General features: G+C 39.4%; 1 protein-coding gene across 23 annotated transcripts in view; it reads right to left on the bottom strand.

Moving 5' to 3' along the window:
* Positions 1-17,535, bottom strand: part of FUT9 (fucosyltransferase 9) — a 149,314-nt gene that overhangs the window by 67,751 nt on the left and 64,028 nt on the right. The window contains exons 1-2 of one of the 23 annotated variants that reach the window (XM_064412710.1): positions 10,788-10,862; positions 2,779-2,866 (exon numbers count right to left, since the gene is read on the bottom strand). The exons of 10 other annotated variants lie outside the window; for them this stretch is intronic. In XM_064412710.1, coding sequence (XP_064268780.1) covers positions 2,779-2,839 — 61 coding nt within the window. In that variant the 5' untranslated portion in view covers positions 2,840-2,866; positions 10,788-10,862. 12 more of the 23 variants (XM_064412708.1, XM_064412709.1, XM_064412725.1 and 9 more) reach the window with 12 other exon arrangements.

The raw sequence follows: 17,535 nt of genomic DNA, 5'->3' as shown, positions 1-17,535 counted from the left end.
CTGATATTTAATTTTACTATAAAGGTTTTTATTACACAAATAAAATCTCCCTCTACCCCAAAAGGAACAGGTTTATTTCACTGTAAACTTCTTTCTTTACACTTTAAAAGTATCATTTAATTTCTTTACATATACAACTATACTTCAGACTACCATAAAATAGAAACTGTGATGGCACTTCTGACAGAAATTAGAAATGAGAGCAACCTATTTATTATAAGTTTTAGTGTTGATGATTTTACCTGGTCTGCTTGAATGTTGAAAGAACTGGTGGGGACACTGGCAAGTCAGATCTTATGCCTTGATTTAGTTTCCTCAAACAAAAAATGGAGTTAAAGAGACTCATCTTCTTTGCACAGCATTCTGAAAGTAGGTACAGAAATTATCATGTAACTAAAATCGTGTAACTGTTTCTCTTGTACTGACTGAATCCTCTGTTAAGTGAGTAATTGGGATCTCTGACAGCTTTGGGCTTGCAAATCAGCGCAGATGAGATTCAGCAGACTGGAAAAGCAAAAATCAGAAAGTGATCTATCAGATTACTTCCTAATCTCAGTGTCATGTCAAGTGCACATAGTAGGTTGTAGTAATTGCAGAAGAAACTCTGATTTGTGTTTCTGGTCAGTCCACATCACCAGATCGTAGCCTTAATGTGTTTGCTTTCCAAATGAGACCAAAATAAATAATTTTAGTTTGGATATTGTGGGAGCACCAGTGGTAATTTACCTGACCTGATGTATCCAACCTTTCAGCATGGCTTTGGGGAGGCTGACTGCACTGATGCCCTGCAAAACAACACGGAGCACAGCTGGCTCACTTCTTGAGTATGGCCAGATCAACTGAGCAGCAAAGATCTTACACAGCATAGAGATTGTAGCAGTCCTTGTGAATCTCAATTCATTAGCACTCCTTCTACTTTACACCAAAGGGCAATGGGGTCAGAACTTTGCTCACAGGAGGCACGTACAGGTAATAGTAATGCACTGCATGGATCTTGTGTGTAAAGGATTTCCTGTTTGAAAGATTGCCATGCACTTTCTTTTATTGACACCAAGTTTTTGAAGTTGAGAAAATAAAGTTTCTATTCTAGCATGACTTCAGAGTCTGGAAAAATCAGTTTTTAGTCTCAAGGTGATATGAAGAAGGATAACACTGATGGGCACAGAGGAAAAGCAGACTAGGCAAATATACCCCAATCTGATATGCAGTACAGGTATTATTATTATTATTATGACATTTTGTCTGCCTTTATATACTGTATATTTAGAGGCTTGGTAGTAGAGTAGACTTAGCATCTCTGTTAATCTATTCATTACTTTCAGAGATATTTCAAATGGTTTTTTTAGCTGGTATGGATCTAAACCCAACAAAATCAATAAGAAGAAGTAGTCTACAGTAGCTACACATTAGAAAAAAATGTGTTTATAATGGTAAAAGATCTATTTATGGAGTTCTCTCCCATGTTAACTTCTTTCTTACTGCATTATCAGTGTAGTTATGCCATTGTAGCATGTTGCTATTAAAATTTATTGACAAAGGTTATTTTTGAGAAAGTTTGAAAGTTTAAATTTTTTGGTTGTATCATTGTCTCTAAGGCAAAAGTTACCCCAAATTCCGTCTTCAGTTTTCTTCTCTCAAGTACTTCAGATTATTTTCCCAAAACATGATTTTCAAATCAGAGCTATCTTGACATATGAACTACAGCAGTGATCACAGATAATTTTTTTCTGTATTATAACTTTAATATGCTCTTAGTAAGCTCATAATATTGTTTTATAAACTTAGTTATAAGAATAATAAGGATGAATGAAGACTCTTATTTTTATTTTCTTTCAGAATCCCTTCTCTGAGGGAGCTAAAGAAAAAAGAGCTAGAAAAAGGTGTTGTAACAATAAGAAGATTAAACATTAAGTGTCAGCAAGTGTTTCCATTTCTCTGCAAAGGCATATATAAAAATTAGCTTTTTAAAGCTTCTTACAGAGTATTTTATAACTGTTTTACATGGAGTATAAATAAATCACCTAATTTTGTACTAGCCATTTAATAAATATAAAGAATCTTAAAGAAATTTACTCTTTTACGCACAAAAAAACTGTTAACTCTTACTGTGCATCTAGTGATGATGGCCACATTAAATTCCTGACTTAGTACATACTAATGGTTTTGAGAACAAGTGTATATTAAGCTTGAGCTATGTGTTGCAGAATTCTACAAAGTCCCAAATCAAAACAGTAAGCTTGGTGAAACGCATCCTATTTGTGGAAGGAATAAGGTCCCACTTTTAAAAATCACCTGACATCCATATGTGTTAGAAAGCCATCAGTGATTTCAAAAACAACCTAGACATTTTAACTGGGACTTCAGTCTTCTAAAAGTTAGGCATATTTTCTAAACTGGGTGTTTAATATGTTTTCATATTTGAGGAGAGAGATTACTAAGTAAGTAATTCACAAAATAGCTGTCTTTTAGGGAGACTAGATGTTTATTTCTTATTTCCTCTAGGGATGTAGTTATGAATCCTCTTTTGGAGTCAAGTGGATGAAGTAGGATCAGTTCTTTCTGGATTGGCAGGTGTGGAATGTAAGGAGCATGTCTTAAATACCATTCTAGAAAATAGGAAAATAAAATCCAAATACCTTCTGTGTTAGATTTGGGTTCTTATCTTCCAGGAAAGAAATCTAACAACTAAGCTTTAAGGAGGAATTCAGAAATAAGGGTCTTTGTGCATCACAGGTGAGACTTAAATACTTGACTTCTGTAACAGAATGTGATTCTCACCAGAACATTGTGGAGACAAAATCTTCCATCTGTGATGCATCCTAGAATACAGCAGCTTCATGTGACAGATTACAGAATGGGCAAATATCTGTTTTAAAATGAAACAAAACACATTTTAAGGACATCTTGTGACATCATAAGTCAGTGCTTTCAGCCACATGTCAATTAGGTATCCATCCTCTCTCTCTCTCCTTGCTGACTTATGTGAAGTTCAGTTATGTTCCAAAAATCAGTGGGAGTGAGATATACTATAGGGAGACCACATTTTGATTGAGAATCCTAAGAGGGTAATGACATGTCCCCAGGCTTTTGGTAGCTCAGTCACAGTAGAAAGGTCTGTGGCTTCCTCAGAGCCAAGCAGCCAGTCTGGATTTTCATGCTGGAGACCTCACCAACAATTTGAATGCAGAGGTCTCCAGAGACAGAAAGCCGACACGACAGCTGAAAGGGTAGAATGTCCCACAGGTGCCTTAACATTTGAACTTAGCAACATGAAGCTATTTCCTAAGTCCTCTTCAATGAGACTTTGACTCTCTAGGCTCTATATGAAATATTTCCGTAAGTCCCTGTAGGTTAAATGTTTTACTTTTATGTAAAGACCTGAAAATTCAAATAATACACCAGGGGGAATTTACTAAAGATTCTGGGTATTATATTAAGCAGTTAACATTCCTGCTTTCAAATTTTGCCCTCTCCATGCCTTGTACTTGCTTTTGAAAATGAGATTTTAGAAATTCTTTCATAACATACTGTGAAAAACTACCCTCCCATTTCACTAGAAAAATGCAGAAGTTTTTTTGGTTCAAACATTGACTTAATTTTCATAACATTGGGTTTGCCTATAATGAAGAAATAAAGGAGAGTGTAAACACTAGTCTTTTAGGGCTTTGATGTGTTTGAAAACAGAATCAAATTAAACCCCTATATTTGCTTATCTTTGTCTTAATAAAGTTGCTGTGGGTGTTGTTGGCTGTTTACACCATGAAAACATAGCAAAACAGCATGATTATTTTCATATTTGTGTTTAGATCTTTTACCATTATAAACACATGAGCAAACCTTCTTGAATCTATTCAATATAGAAATCAGCAAATAGTTTTTAAAAGGAGAGAAGGTAATTAACTTCACTTCTTAATGATGCTCCTAATTTAAACTATGCAAGAGATGTTTAATGAGTGAGAGAAATGTTACAGAAAAAAAATGTTCTTTGGTTAAAAAATCAAAATTAGAATCAGTAAAGTTTGAATCTATTTGCACATCTTCAGCAGATTTACTCTGTGACCTTAACTAAAGTGTTTCATTTTTGTTCCCTGCAGTTTTTCTATAAAACGGAAATAATAAGAGTCAACTTGCTGAGAGATTGTGGGACTTAATTGTTTAGTATTTATATCTTCTGAGAGAATATAGATAGGCTTGCAGAGTGTGATGAATGATTAACATTCTTTTGCTATTACCAAGCTTTGATATTTTTGCCCAGCTATTTCATCATACAAAAATCTTTACTTTTTATAGCCCTGTATCCAACAACTACCCTGACTGAAATGTATTGAGCAACAAATGTGAAGTCTATCTCATGTCTCTTAAATGCAATTAATGCCCAAATCACTCTCAAAAGCAGTAGGAGCAATGATGTTCAAGTCCACCTCCACTGATTGTACCTGCCTGTTCCACAGGAAGATGGGAAAAACGTGTCTTCCAGGTAAAATATATTTACCACAATTTAATGGTTTAACCACCCCCCCCCCCCCCACCCACCAAAATCAGCATGGAACTCATTGACTTCAGGCTTAGCATGCAGGTCCTGGAGAATGGGAAAATCCCACAGCTTTGTGCTTCTGATTGAGCTGGTGAATACATTCGTAGGCAACAAGATTTGTTTTGCAGGTGGTGAGTTACTGAAGCACAGCTCTGGCCCACACAGCTGCTGGATCTGAGTACCCCAAGAGAACATTAAGCAAACCTCTCCAGCAGTAGTTACAAGAAAAAGGCTACATAGGTACCAAAAGGGCTCTAATGGCTGATGACTTGTTCAGAGAAATTACAGAGTAGTACTTCTGATGAACAAGTACTGCTACTCTGAAGCAAAAAGTAACTGTCAACAAATATCTTCAAAAATTTTCTAAAGAGTTCAACAGAAAGAGGTTAATGGTCTTTTTATGAAAACATTTTCTTATTGTTATTGGTCTTACTTTGTGTATTGTTGCTTTGGATTGGCAGCTAAGCAAGTGGAACTTCCACCTGATTTATTTGTCAGCATAAGCTAGGAGAGGGTGCATTTATCCTTTCTGGTTATAAACAATAATTTTATTTTGCATGGAGAAAATTCTAATGCTTTCACACAAAATATGCAGCAAGACAACAAAACCAGGGGATTAGTACCCTTTTCCTATCTACATTTAATCCTGGTCTGTGGAGTTTGCATAGATGTATTCTCATGAGCAGTAATATGAAATGCAATGACATCAGAAACATTCTATACCTTCACTATAGACTATAAGTTGAACTATAGATCTTGAACTGTTATAAACAGGGTGCAAAACAGTTTATATAGAACTCTTGTCTGTTCATGTCTTCTCTACCTTCTTTTAAAATAAAAATCTAAAGGGCAGTGTCACTACCTAGGATGTTGCAGACTGTGAAGAGCTTTTTATTTGAAAACTGCAAGCAGCAGCTCAGGGTATAAATTCCATCATGCCATTGCAAACGTGAAATGAATCAAAAAACAAAACAAACCAACAAACCAAACAAAAAAAAACAAACCAAAAAACCCAAAAGAAAATAAAATCTGTCCACAATAAACACAGATCCAAAATGGTTTATGAAAGTGTTGTGGTAAAGAAAATAACACACTAAAATAATTACAGAATCACAGAATAATGAGGTTGGAAGAGACCTCTAAGATCATCAAGTCCAACCTATGCCCTAACATCTCAACTAGACTATAGCACCAAGTGCCATGTCCTGTCTTTTTTTGAACACATCCAGAGATGGTGATTCCACCACCTCCCTGGGAAGACAATTCCAGTGCTTTATTATTCTTTCAGTGAAAAATTTTTTCCTAATATCTAACCTATACCTTCCCTGACGTAGCTTGAGACTGTGTCCCCTTGTTCTGTCAGTTGCTGCCCGGTGGAAGAGACCGACCCCCACCTGTCTACTACCTCCCTTCAGGAAGTTGTAGAGAGCAATAAGGTCACCTCTAAGCCTCCTCTTCTCCAGGCTAAACAACCCCAGTTCCTTCAAACGTTCCTCGTAGGGCTTGTTTTCCAAGCCCCTCACCAGCCTCGTTGCTCTCCTCTGGACACGCTCAAGCATCTCAATATCCTTCCTAAATTGAGGGGCCCAGAACTGGACACAGTACTCAAGATGTGGCCTCACCAGTGCCGAGTACAGGGGGAGAATGACCTCCCTGCTCCTGCTGGTCACACAATTCCTAATGCAGGCCAGGATGCCGTTGGCCTTCTTGGCCACCAAGGCACATTGCTGGCTCATATCCAATCGACTGTCAACCAGTACCCCCAGGTCCCTTTCTGCCTGAACACTGTCCAGCCACACCGTCCCCAGCCTGTAACGCTGTAGCGGATTTTTGTGGCCAAAATGCAGAACTCGGCACTTAGACTTATTAAACTTCATACTGTTGGACTCTGCCCATCCATCCAACCGATCTAAGTCTCTCTGCAGAGCCCTCCTTCCTTCCAATAGATCAACACAAGCTCCCAGCTTAGTGTCGTCTGCAAATTTACTAATGAAGGACTCGATGTCCTCATCCATGTCATCTATAAAAATATTAAATAGAACTGGTCCCAGTACAGACCCCTGAGGGACACCACTGGTAACTGGCCGCCAGCTGGATGCAGCATCATTCACAACCACTCTCTGGGCTCGGCCATGCAGCCAGTTCCTAACCCAGCGAAGAGTGCTCCTATCCAAGCCACGGGCCGCCAGCTTTTCCAGGAGTGTGCTGTGGGAGACAGTATCAAAGGCCTTGCTGAAGTCTAAATAGACGACATCCACAGTCTTTCCTGCATCCATCAGACGAGTTACCTGGTCATAGAAGGAGACCAGGTTGGTCAGACATGACCTACCCTTCATAAACCCATGCTGACTCGGTCTGATACCCCGGCCATCTTGTAAGTGCTGTGTGATAGCACTTAGTATGAACCGTTCCATTATCTTACCTGGTACTGAGGTCAGGCTAACTGGCCTGTAATTACCAGGATCCTCCTTCCCACCTTTTTTGTAAACAGGTGTCACATTGGCCAGTTTCCAATCATCTGGAACCTCACCAGTGAGCCACGACTCCTGGTAAATGATGGAGAGCGGCTTGGCAACCTCATCTGCCAGCTCCCTCATCACCCTAGGGTGGATCCCATCTGGTCCCATTGATTTATAAATATCCAAGTGTCCCAGCAGTTCTCTGACTGCCTCCTTTTGGATAATAAGAGGACCATTCTGATCCCTGGCACCACCTACCAACCCTTGAGGACAGTTGTCATGAGGACAAGCTGTCTTACCACTAAAGACTGAGGTGAAGAAAACATTAAACACTTCCTCCTTTTCCGCATCTTTAGTAACTAGTTTGCCTGCTCCATCCAATAAGGAACCGAGGTTGGTTATACCCTTCCTTTTACCATTAATATATTTGTAAAAACTGTTTTTATTATTTTTAACAAAAGTTGCCAAGTTGAGTTCAAACTGAGCTTTGGCCTCCCTAATTTTTTTTCTACATGCCCTGGCAGCACCCTTAAATAATTCCTCAGAAATCACTCCCTCCTTAAAAAGATGATACATCTTTTTCTTATTTCTAAGTTCCTTCAAAACCTCATTACTCATCCAGACTGGACGTTTGCCTCGTCTACTCATCTTTCGGCACACAGGGACAGTCTGTTCTTGTGCCCTCAAGATCTCTGCTTTGAAGCACACCCATCTCTCCTGGACTCCTTTGTTTTTAAAGGCTGTTTCCCAAGGAATTCTCTGGATAAGTCTTTTAAATAGGCCAAAGTCTGCCCTCCGTAAGTCCAGTGTAGAGATCTTATTGATATTCCTCCTTATTTCACCAATTATTGAGAATTCTATAGTTCCATGATCACTATGCCCCAAGTGGCCTACAACCTCCACATCACCTACCAGTCCATCTCTATTTGTAAACAATAGGTCTAACATAGCCCCTCCCCTGGTGGGTTTGCCCACCAGTTGTGACAAAAAGTTATCTTCCACACATTCTAAAAACCTTCTAGATTGCTGTTTTTTTGCTGTATTGAGTTCCCAGCAGATGTCTGGTAGGTTGAAGTCACCTACAAGAACAAGGGCTGATGATCCTGAGACTTTGTTCAGTTGTTTATAGAATAAGTTGTCCACCTCTTCATCCGGTTGGGTGGACGATAGCAGACTCCCAGTAGGATGTCAGCCTTATTGGCCTTCCCCTTAATTTTTACCCATAGGGACTCAACTTCATCATCATTAGTCTCAATATCTGTGACATCCAAAACCTCCCTAATATAAAGGGCCACCCCTCCACCTCTTCTCCCTTTTCTGTCTTTTCTGAAGAGCTTGTAGCCATCCAGTGCAGTGCTCCAACTATGTGAGTCATCCCACCACGTTTCTGTGATGGCAATATCATAGTCCTGCTGATGCACCATGGCCTCCAGCTCTTCTTGTTTGTTACCCATGCTGCGTGCATTGGTATACATGCATCTCAGCTGGGCTGCTGATTTCTCCCCTAACACAGTCTTACCACCCTTGGGCCTGCTTCCAAACAGCCCAGCTGCATCCCCTTCCCCCTTCAAACCTAGTTTAAAGCCCTCTCAATAAGGTCTGCCAGTTCATGAGCTAAAAACCTCCTACCCTTAACAGAGAGATGTACCCCATCTGATTCCAATAGAACAGGTGCCATAAAGGTTGCTCCATGATCAAAGAATCCAACATTTTGCCGATAACACCAACCCTTGAGCCATTTGTTAATGATATGAGTTTTCCTATTCCTTTCATTATTTTTCTCTGCCACCAAAGGGACTGAGCAGAACACTACCTGTGCACCTGCCCTATCAACCCAGTGCCCTAAACCCCCTTTTAATCACCTTGACACTCCTCTTTTCAATCTCATCACTGCCAGCTTGGAGCATCAGCAGTGGGTAATAATCAGAGGACTGAATCAGCCTAGGAAGTTTCTCAGTGATGTTTTGTACCTGGGCCCAGGGAGGCAGCAGACCTCCCTGTGGGATGGGTCAGGTCGACATACGGGGCCCTCTGTCCCCCTCAGAAGGGAATCACCCACCACGATTACCCTTCTTTTTTTTTCTTGACATTAGAGGTGGTAATCCTCTTTTTAGGCAAGTCATAATTGGGAGGCTCACTGGGTAGATGATTTTCCTCTAAATCATCTCTCTGGCTGTCTAGATCCAGTGCCTCATACCTATTCTGAAGTGGCACCTGGCTAGGGGATGGGGGGCAGGAGGGATTTTTGTTATTACCACCCATTTCCACTCCCCTTCATCTACCAGGTGCCCCTCTATTGCCTGAGAGTGAAAGACATATGAGCCCTCTGACTCCTGGTGGGCCTCCCTTAAGGATGTAAGGGCTGAACTCCACCAGTCTATTTCCCTTTCACTATCCCTGATACTCCTTAACCTTTCAACTTCTTCCCTAAGCTCAGCCACTAGCGAAAGGAGTTCATTCACTTGTTCACACCGCAGGCAAGCATTCTCCATAACATCCCGTGAAGCCACTGATAAGCTCAAACACTCTGGGCAGGAATGGGTCTGTATGGACACATCCTTTTCAGAGGGCTTTACTTGGTACACTTGCACCAACCACAGATTTTGACCGGGTTAAAACCATTGCTTAGGAGAAAGGCCAAGATCAATCAACCAATACAAAAATACTTCACCAACCTAGCTAGAACCTGCAGCCCTGCCTGGGCAAACTGCTGTGACCCTGTTCGCCGTGCTCCAGGTTGCCGCGCTCCCCAAAGGTCTCTTATAATGGGTCACTCCGGAACAAGGAAGCTCCACCTCCTGCTCCTAAGTGGCTCACAAAGCAAAGCCCCACACCTCTTCAGTGTTACCTATAATGGGTCACTCCGGAACAAGGAAATTCCACCTCCTGCTCCTGAGAGGCTCACAAAGCAACGCCCCACACCTGTTCAGTGTTACCTATAATGGGTCACTCCGGAACAAGGAAGCAAAGCAAAGCCCCACACCTGTTCAGTGTTACCTATAATGGGTCACTCCGGAACAAGGAAACTCCACTTCCTGCTCCTGAGTGGCTCACAAAGCAAAGCCCCATACCTGTTCAGTGTTACCTATAATGGGTCACTCCTGAACAAGGAAGCTCCACGTCCTGCTCCTGAGTGGCTCACAAAGCAAAGCCCCATACCTGTTCAGTTTTACCTATAATGGGTCACTCCGGAACAAGGAAACTCCACGTCCTGCTCCTGAGTGGCTCACAAAGCAAAGCCCCATACCTGTTCAGTTTTACCTATAATGGGTCACTCCGGAACAAGGAAACTCCACGTCCTGCTCCTGAGTGGCTCACAAAGCAAAGCCCCACACCTGTTCAGTGTTACCTATAATGGGTCACTCCTGAACAAGGAAGCTCCACCTCCTGCTCCTGAGTGGCTCACAAAGCAAAGCCCCATACCTGTTCAGTTTTACCTATAATGGGTCACTCCGGAACAAGGAAACTCCACGTCCTGCTCCTGAGTGGCTCACAAAGCAAAGCCCCACACCTGTTCAGTGTTACCTAGAATGGGTCACTCCTGAACAAGGAAGCTCCACCTCCTGCTCCTGAGTGGCTCACAAAGCAAAGCCCCATACCTGTTCAGTTTTACCTATAATGGGTCACTCCAGAACAAGGAAACTCCACGTCCTGCTCCTGAGTGGCTCACAAAGCAAAGCCCCACACCTGTTCAGTGTTACCTAGAATGGGTCACTCCTGAACAAGGAAGCTCCACCTCCTGCTCCTGAGTGGCTCACAAAGCAAAGCAAAGCCCCACACCTGTTCAGTGTTACCTATAATGGGTCACTCCGGAACAAGGAAACTCCACCTCCTGCTCCTGAGTGGCTCACAAAGCAATGCAAAGCCCCACACCTGTTCAGTGTTACCTATAATGGGTCACTCCGGAACAAGGAAACTCCACCTCCTGCTCCTGAGTGGCTCACAAAGCAAAGCAAAGCCCCACACCTCTTCAGTGTTACCTATAAAGGGTCACTCCTGAACAAGGAAGCTCCACTTCCTGCTCCTGAGTGACTCACAGAGCAAAGTCCCACACCTGTTCCGTGTTACCTATAGTGGGTCACTCCGGAACAAGGAAGCTCCACCTCCTGCTCCTGAGTGGCTCACAAAGCAATGCCCCACACCTGTTCAGAGTTACCTATTAGAAAATAACACAATAAAATAATGAGAAAATCTGGAATAAAGTTTTCTGTTTAATTATTTGCTTATTTATTTTATTATTTAAAATGATAATTTAATATTTTAAAATTGTATTAATAACATGCAAAAATATAATAAGTTTTACTCTGATGAGGAAAACCAGGCTTTTCAGGGCAGAATCATAGTCTCTTCTACCAGGATTGAAGAGAATGAACCATTTGTCAGTATGACAGGTCTTAAATTCACAGAAAATAATACAGGGATGCAAAAAGTACTGTTTCATATTATTGATTGCTAAGGACATCAGAGCTACTGGGCATGACAAGTGAAAACGATAGATCTAAGCCATGTAGCAAGTATGTTAAATAATGTTTGGAGCAAAGAAAGAGTGCAAACTTTACGACTTACTGGTAAAAAAATTTGAATGCTCTTAGAAGGACAAGATGCAGATATTTTGACCAATATGATGATATTTTTAATATGCTAAATATATTTAGAACTCTGGAATACATTTGAAATCTATCAGATTAATCTAACTATATAAGTGTCAGATGTGATTTGAAGAAGCAGAAGGCAGAAATGCAATTAGAATATCAAAAAGGCACAATATATTTATTCTTTTTTGAATTACTGCTGTCCAACTTTCCCATGTGTTTGTCTCTCCAGTCTGACCTTCAGGGTAAAGAACCAAACATGCAAAACATGAGGTTTCTTATTTTGTACTCACAGCATTTTTTATCCTTTCTTAGCTTTTTCAAATCCATTAAATATTTTAGTTGTAGTTTGGGTATTTTCAGACCTAAATAGAAGAGTGTCTTGTTTTTTTTGAAGGTAAAAAATGTGGAAAAATTTGATTTTTACCTGTTTCATACACTGAAAGATTTCTCTTAGTTCACTGCCATTGACTTTCTCAGTGAAATGCCTCTTGATTAGCCTCTGGTTTTCTCTGCAGTATGCCAAAATCTCCTTCAAAGCTGGGTCAAAGCCTTTTGAATATTCCCAGCTTGCTGGTATGTAGGGTAAGGATTTCAGCTGAGTGTTGTACCTTGCATTAAAACTTCTGGTGTGCTAAGGATAAAACTAGGCTTGCACCAAATACACAGCAGGCCTTGGAGAGCAGCTCCAGGGGATAACCACCGTGCTGCACGCCCTTACCTTCAAGCAGCTGAAGAACACTTGGCTTAAAGCATTCAGTAGATGTGTTCTTAAAAGGCCAAAGTTGCACTTCAGGAACATATACTAATTTAAAATGGAATTAGCAGCTACTTGCTACAGTGAGATTTCCCAGTGAGAGACTCTTCAGGATGCTCTGAGCAGCTTTTTTACACAAAATATTGCAAATGAATTGCAGCACAAAACCTCTTAACTCCCTACACTTACCAAAGGCATCTTTTCTTACTCCCTCTCTTCCAATAGACCTTTTTTTCAGTGTTTCTGTTTACCCCCTCAGAGAAATCAAAAGTGAGTGTGTGTCTTTGCTCTTTTTTTTTGCTCCATCTGATATCACATTAGCTCTGAGTCACCTGCATTCTCCTGAGCTTTCAGTCTGATCGTGTCTAGGAATTGTACTCATTAGCTCAGCTGAAACAACAGCTTACAAAGATATCACTAGCATTATGTACAGAGCACAGAGTCAAGGTCAGGTTGCTTAACATATGCATTTGTTCAGCTGTTTTTGAATTTCCTCCTGCAAATGTGAGTCTGGAGACTGAGTGAGCTTGCTCAATGCTCCTAGAGACTCTAAATGGAATAATTTGATGTAAGGCTCTTGCATCTGCAAAACTGGGTTTTCAGCTTTAATTTTTTTTTTTTTGCTGTTGTTTTAAACACTATTTTAAAAGTTTAGCTATTACAAATAGAAAAGATAGAGTGTATTACATTATCTGAAAAATAATGTAATACACATTTAAATACATGTAAATGGTAGCTGTACTATAAAACATGTGTGGAAAATAGTAAAGTTAAGACTACAAAAGGAAGACGTTATTTCCTGATGGCTCTCAACTATTATATATATAATGAGAAAAATTGTCACTTTTCCTCAGACTGAAAATCTGAAGTACTTTTTTTTATACAATACACTATATTTTTCAGTAGAATTTTACTTGCGCTTTTGTGTTAAGAGTGATGTCTTGCTTAATAGATGATGGACAGAGCCTATCTCAAACTGAGTTGATTTGGGTCATCAGGTAGCTCAAACTTTTTAAATATTTTGCAAAACTATATGACCACAGAACCTGTTTCTTTATAAAGATGCAGTTTAACTGGTTTATGCAACACTTAGTTGTAGCTTCTAAAATATTAGAGTAATAACATATCTTTTGTCAAGCTCCTGGAGGGCTCCATCAAAACAAAAATTTCATTATGTTTGTATTATGAACATTCCCTTGCAGGTGGAAAACTTGCCGCAAGAAATATATTGCCTGAGCCAAGATACAGTAAATGATGGCAGCATAAGAGAAGTATGATAAGACAAAAATAGAGGAAGGAAGATCATGCATTTAAGCATGCAGGTCTCAATGGCTTTAGAAAACTTAAGGTATCTGATGTATATCAGCCATTCTATTTGCTAGTACATTCATACCAGAGTGCTCTTTTTTTTTTTTTTTTTTTTTTGGTGTGTGTGTTTGTTGGGTTTTTTTGTGATTTTTTATCTTTTCTTTCCTTAGTTGTTAATGTCAAGATCAACTTGAGGAGCCTATTTTAGCATTGAAGGGCAACCTAGAGGGAGCTAGAAAGGTGTTTGCTACCAAAGCAGCTAAATGCATAAAGATGGACAGGTACCAAGGTGAGTACAATGGCAGAAACATAAAGGCTGACTCTGATGTAGTAGGAAACAGGAGAAGGAGAAAGAGCTTCAGAACAGAAGCAAGCCTGTCATATCAACTGACATGGCTATTTTGGCAGCTGTATTTTATACAAGCAGAGCAGTGCCGTGAGGAGCCTGGTCAAAAACTTAAGACAGCAGAGGAGGGCTTTAGCAGCAGCAAAAGAAAACACGGTGTAAGCTCATCTGAAGGAACCACACAGTTTTATCATGTCAATAAAAGCAATGGAAAAGGAAGAACTGAAAATTTTCTCTTGCTAGTTAAGGCATAACTGCTTTTTTAATGTTGGATTATCTGAATATCTGCAAGTACTGCCTCACGGCAGTCCAGTCTAATGGTGGGAAGAGATGGAACATTTGGTAAGAAAAACACAGAGTATTCCTATGTCCACACACTGAGTCAATGTTCTTATTGCTGATCCTCATTTTATTCCCTTTCTTTCCAGTGTACTTTACAAATATTCTATATAGTAAATATTTCCCAGCATGGTCTTCTGTCTCTTGAGGCTGATTTCTGTTTGTTTGATGCTTGCTGAATACTCTGAATGAATAATCTGAAATCTTTAAATCTAAATGCATTATTTATTATCTTTTTGAGTAGACAACTAACTCTGCACTTAGCCTCTAAGATGTTAGAACTTGAGTGGATGACGTCTTGGTGGCCACAAAGGCCAGCATTGTCTTCTCTTTCTCCTTTTGCAGTGTGATTACCACAGTGATGGTACTGTCTCCTTAATTGTTTTAAAGAAGAGGCCTTTTCTACAGGGTATGTCCTCTCAAGACACAGGTGAGGAGGGAGATTTATAAAATACATTTATGCTTCACAAGTAGAAGCCAAAAGGCATTTATAGCCAATAACAGGGATGCTGTCTGCATGAATTACATCTCAATAATTGCGTTGCTCCTGAGTTAAATAATTTTCTTATCCATTTTCCCATCATCTTTTCTTCATCAAATTACAAGTATGATATCTGAGTGCAAAATAGCCCTAAGATTGCCCTGGCATTTACAATTCTTTCCCAAACTGAAAGATTCTATCCCAGATAACACTCACAAATTGTCATTCCATCCTGCAACCACTCACTTCCCTTTTAACATTAATCTCCAAAGTGAAATCATCCTAAACACTCTTTGAAATACATATTTCACAGGTGTTAGGAATAATTTCCTCTGCTTTGAACTCATATGCATCTTCTATTCATATATGCAGGCAGAAGAGTGGCCATTTTTCTGGTTTTTCTGCCTTTTCTTATAATCCAGATGTTGTGGCAATTTTTGTAACTTTTTTCTAATGAAAGGAAATTGAAGAAAGGGAGAATACAGGGCTCAGAGTCACTTGTCTTAAGAACTAGAAAAAGGTTCAGGCAGATGAAGTTTAATGCTGCAATGCCTAAAACTTCCACACTCGGAGCCAAGTGTAATGTTTGCACTGAGGAGTACGCTGTGCTGCTGAGAAGGGGAGCACTTGGAGTTGGGTTTGCACTATAAAATCAGGTGCCCCTGTTCCCTTGAACAAGTGGAACATCTAGATGTGTACAAGAGAGATTTGCACTTAGCAGCAGCTGAAATAATTTGATGCATAAACCAGTCAAGAGAAGGATCAATCTACAACTCCATTTTGCTTACATGTAGGCATCTACTGATGGTGTCACGTCTCTTAAACTGGAATATGGGCCCTGAAGTCCAGCTCCTGACCTTGGCTACCAAATAAGGTATTAAGTGGCCTTTCCTTCTTCAGATGAGAAGGATACATGACTGTGGAGTATTCAGAATTGTTAAGGTTGGAAAAGACCTTAGAGAACATCAAATCCAAGTAGGAGCAAGTATTTTCAGAAGAGTGACCTAGCCAACAAACTCATTGTGGAAAGATGCTGGTGAAACAACTTCTATTTTTTTCCCCTGTTGCATTTTTTCAGCGAATAATGTGAAAGAAATTGAGGCCAAAAGGCTTGTGTTTTTTCCACATCTCACCAGTGCAGAACTTTGTTGCTACAACACACCAAGAAAGAGTGTTCTAGATATCCTGCCAATATGCTCAATTGTAGGACCTCAGTAAATATAATGTTTGACCTAGAGATAATTGAAAAGATAAGAAGTAAATTTTCCTGGGCTGAGGAGGCATAAAGCCAGAATAGTTATAGTTGCCTTAAAACATTCATCTTCAAAAGAGAAGCTTCCCCCGTGAAGCTTGGATGCTTCCTTGAATTTAGACTTCAAAATTATTGTTTTTTCATTTGAACCTCCTGAATGTTCACACTTAAATTAAGCAGAATTACTCATGACCTCAACATTGAACATAGACAAAGTATTTGGATGGTTACAGACACGAAGTAAGATATATGATGCTTAATAATGGAAGTGGGATTTTCCAAGTTCCTGTCTGGGTTACTACAAATTTGTCTCCCTTATCTGCCAACTCATATATACCACCAGCATGGCTACTTTGGTTCCAAATTTCCAGGTCCCTAGCTGCTTCTGATCTGATGGGAAAGACCTCTTCTCTTTGGGAAAGAACTTTCAAATCTTGCAAGCCTTTTTAAACTTTCTCCAGCTTCATCCAAGATAGGAAATTTGTTACTGATGCTTACACTAGGTAAGTCATCCTCATGGGAATCAGGCAGCATGGTACTTTCTAGAACAGAGCTAGTCTCTTGAGACCTCAAAGCTTTCCTACATTAAAGTGCTGCTTGTTGATAATTTCTTTCCTGGTTCACATATGGACAAAAATACCACTAAGTATCTAAGAAGTATTGAAAAGTGGATTAAGATTTTTGGTGTTCTATTACAATAAGGCACAAAATGCTACATCATTGTCTTTATTGAGAACTAAAATGTTTCAAAACTATTTAACATTTCATCTCCTTTTGCTAACTGCAAATTCATCTTATAAAATTAAGTAATTAAAAAAATTATTACAGAAAATGCCTAGTCTTTTTATAATACAAATCTGCTGCTTCAGCCTCAAGTATTTTCTCTTCCTGCATTGTTAAGTTGATTGACAGTCAATCCACTTTGTTCATCAAAAGATTTGAGAAAGCCATTTCCACCACAAGTTCTTTTCACTTTTAAAACATAAGATAACTTCCTTTATCTTTCTAGATGAAATGGCATACACTGTATCTCAGGATTTTTTGGGGTTTTTTTTGCATGTTTGTTATCCATGGGTTATCTTAATTTGGCTTTTTCTTTTTGTCAGTTTTCTGCTTCTTTTTCATTGTCCCAATTTAATCTGATCTTGTGATTTTTTTGCTATTTTTCTTAGTTATTTTCTCTTAGTTGTCTTCTTGAACTATTTCTTATGCTTTTGTCTAACTAGCTATGATATAAATCTATTCCACTCACAAAGAGGGCAGTTTATAATTTCTTTAATTGACCTACTTCAAGGCACAAAATAGATTTTAATATAATTTTCAGTATAAGCCAAACATTTTGTGTTAAACTAGAATAATACTGTGTTTCTCCAAAGCCCAAAATATTCTAAGGATGTTGGTATTCCTTATTGTACTAAGTTTCTAAAGGAGCTATAAAAGTCATTTTCATTATTGTGTTTTGATAAT

Source organism: Passer domesticus, chromosome 3, assembly GCF_036417665.1.
Source record: "Passer domesticus isolate bPasDom1 chromosome 3, bPasDom1.hap1, whole genome shotgun sequence".
In the NCBI taxonomy this organism is placed as follows: domain Eukaryota; kingdom Metazoa; phylum Chordata; class Aves; order Passeriformes; family Passeridae; genus Passer; species Passer domesticus.
The sequence above is the reverse complement of the archived record's forward strand: the minus strand, read 5'-3'. Positions and strand labels throughout refer to the sequence as shown.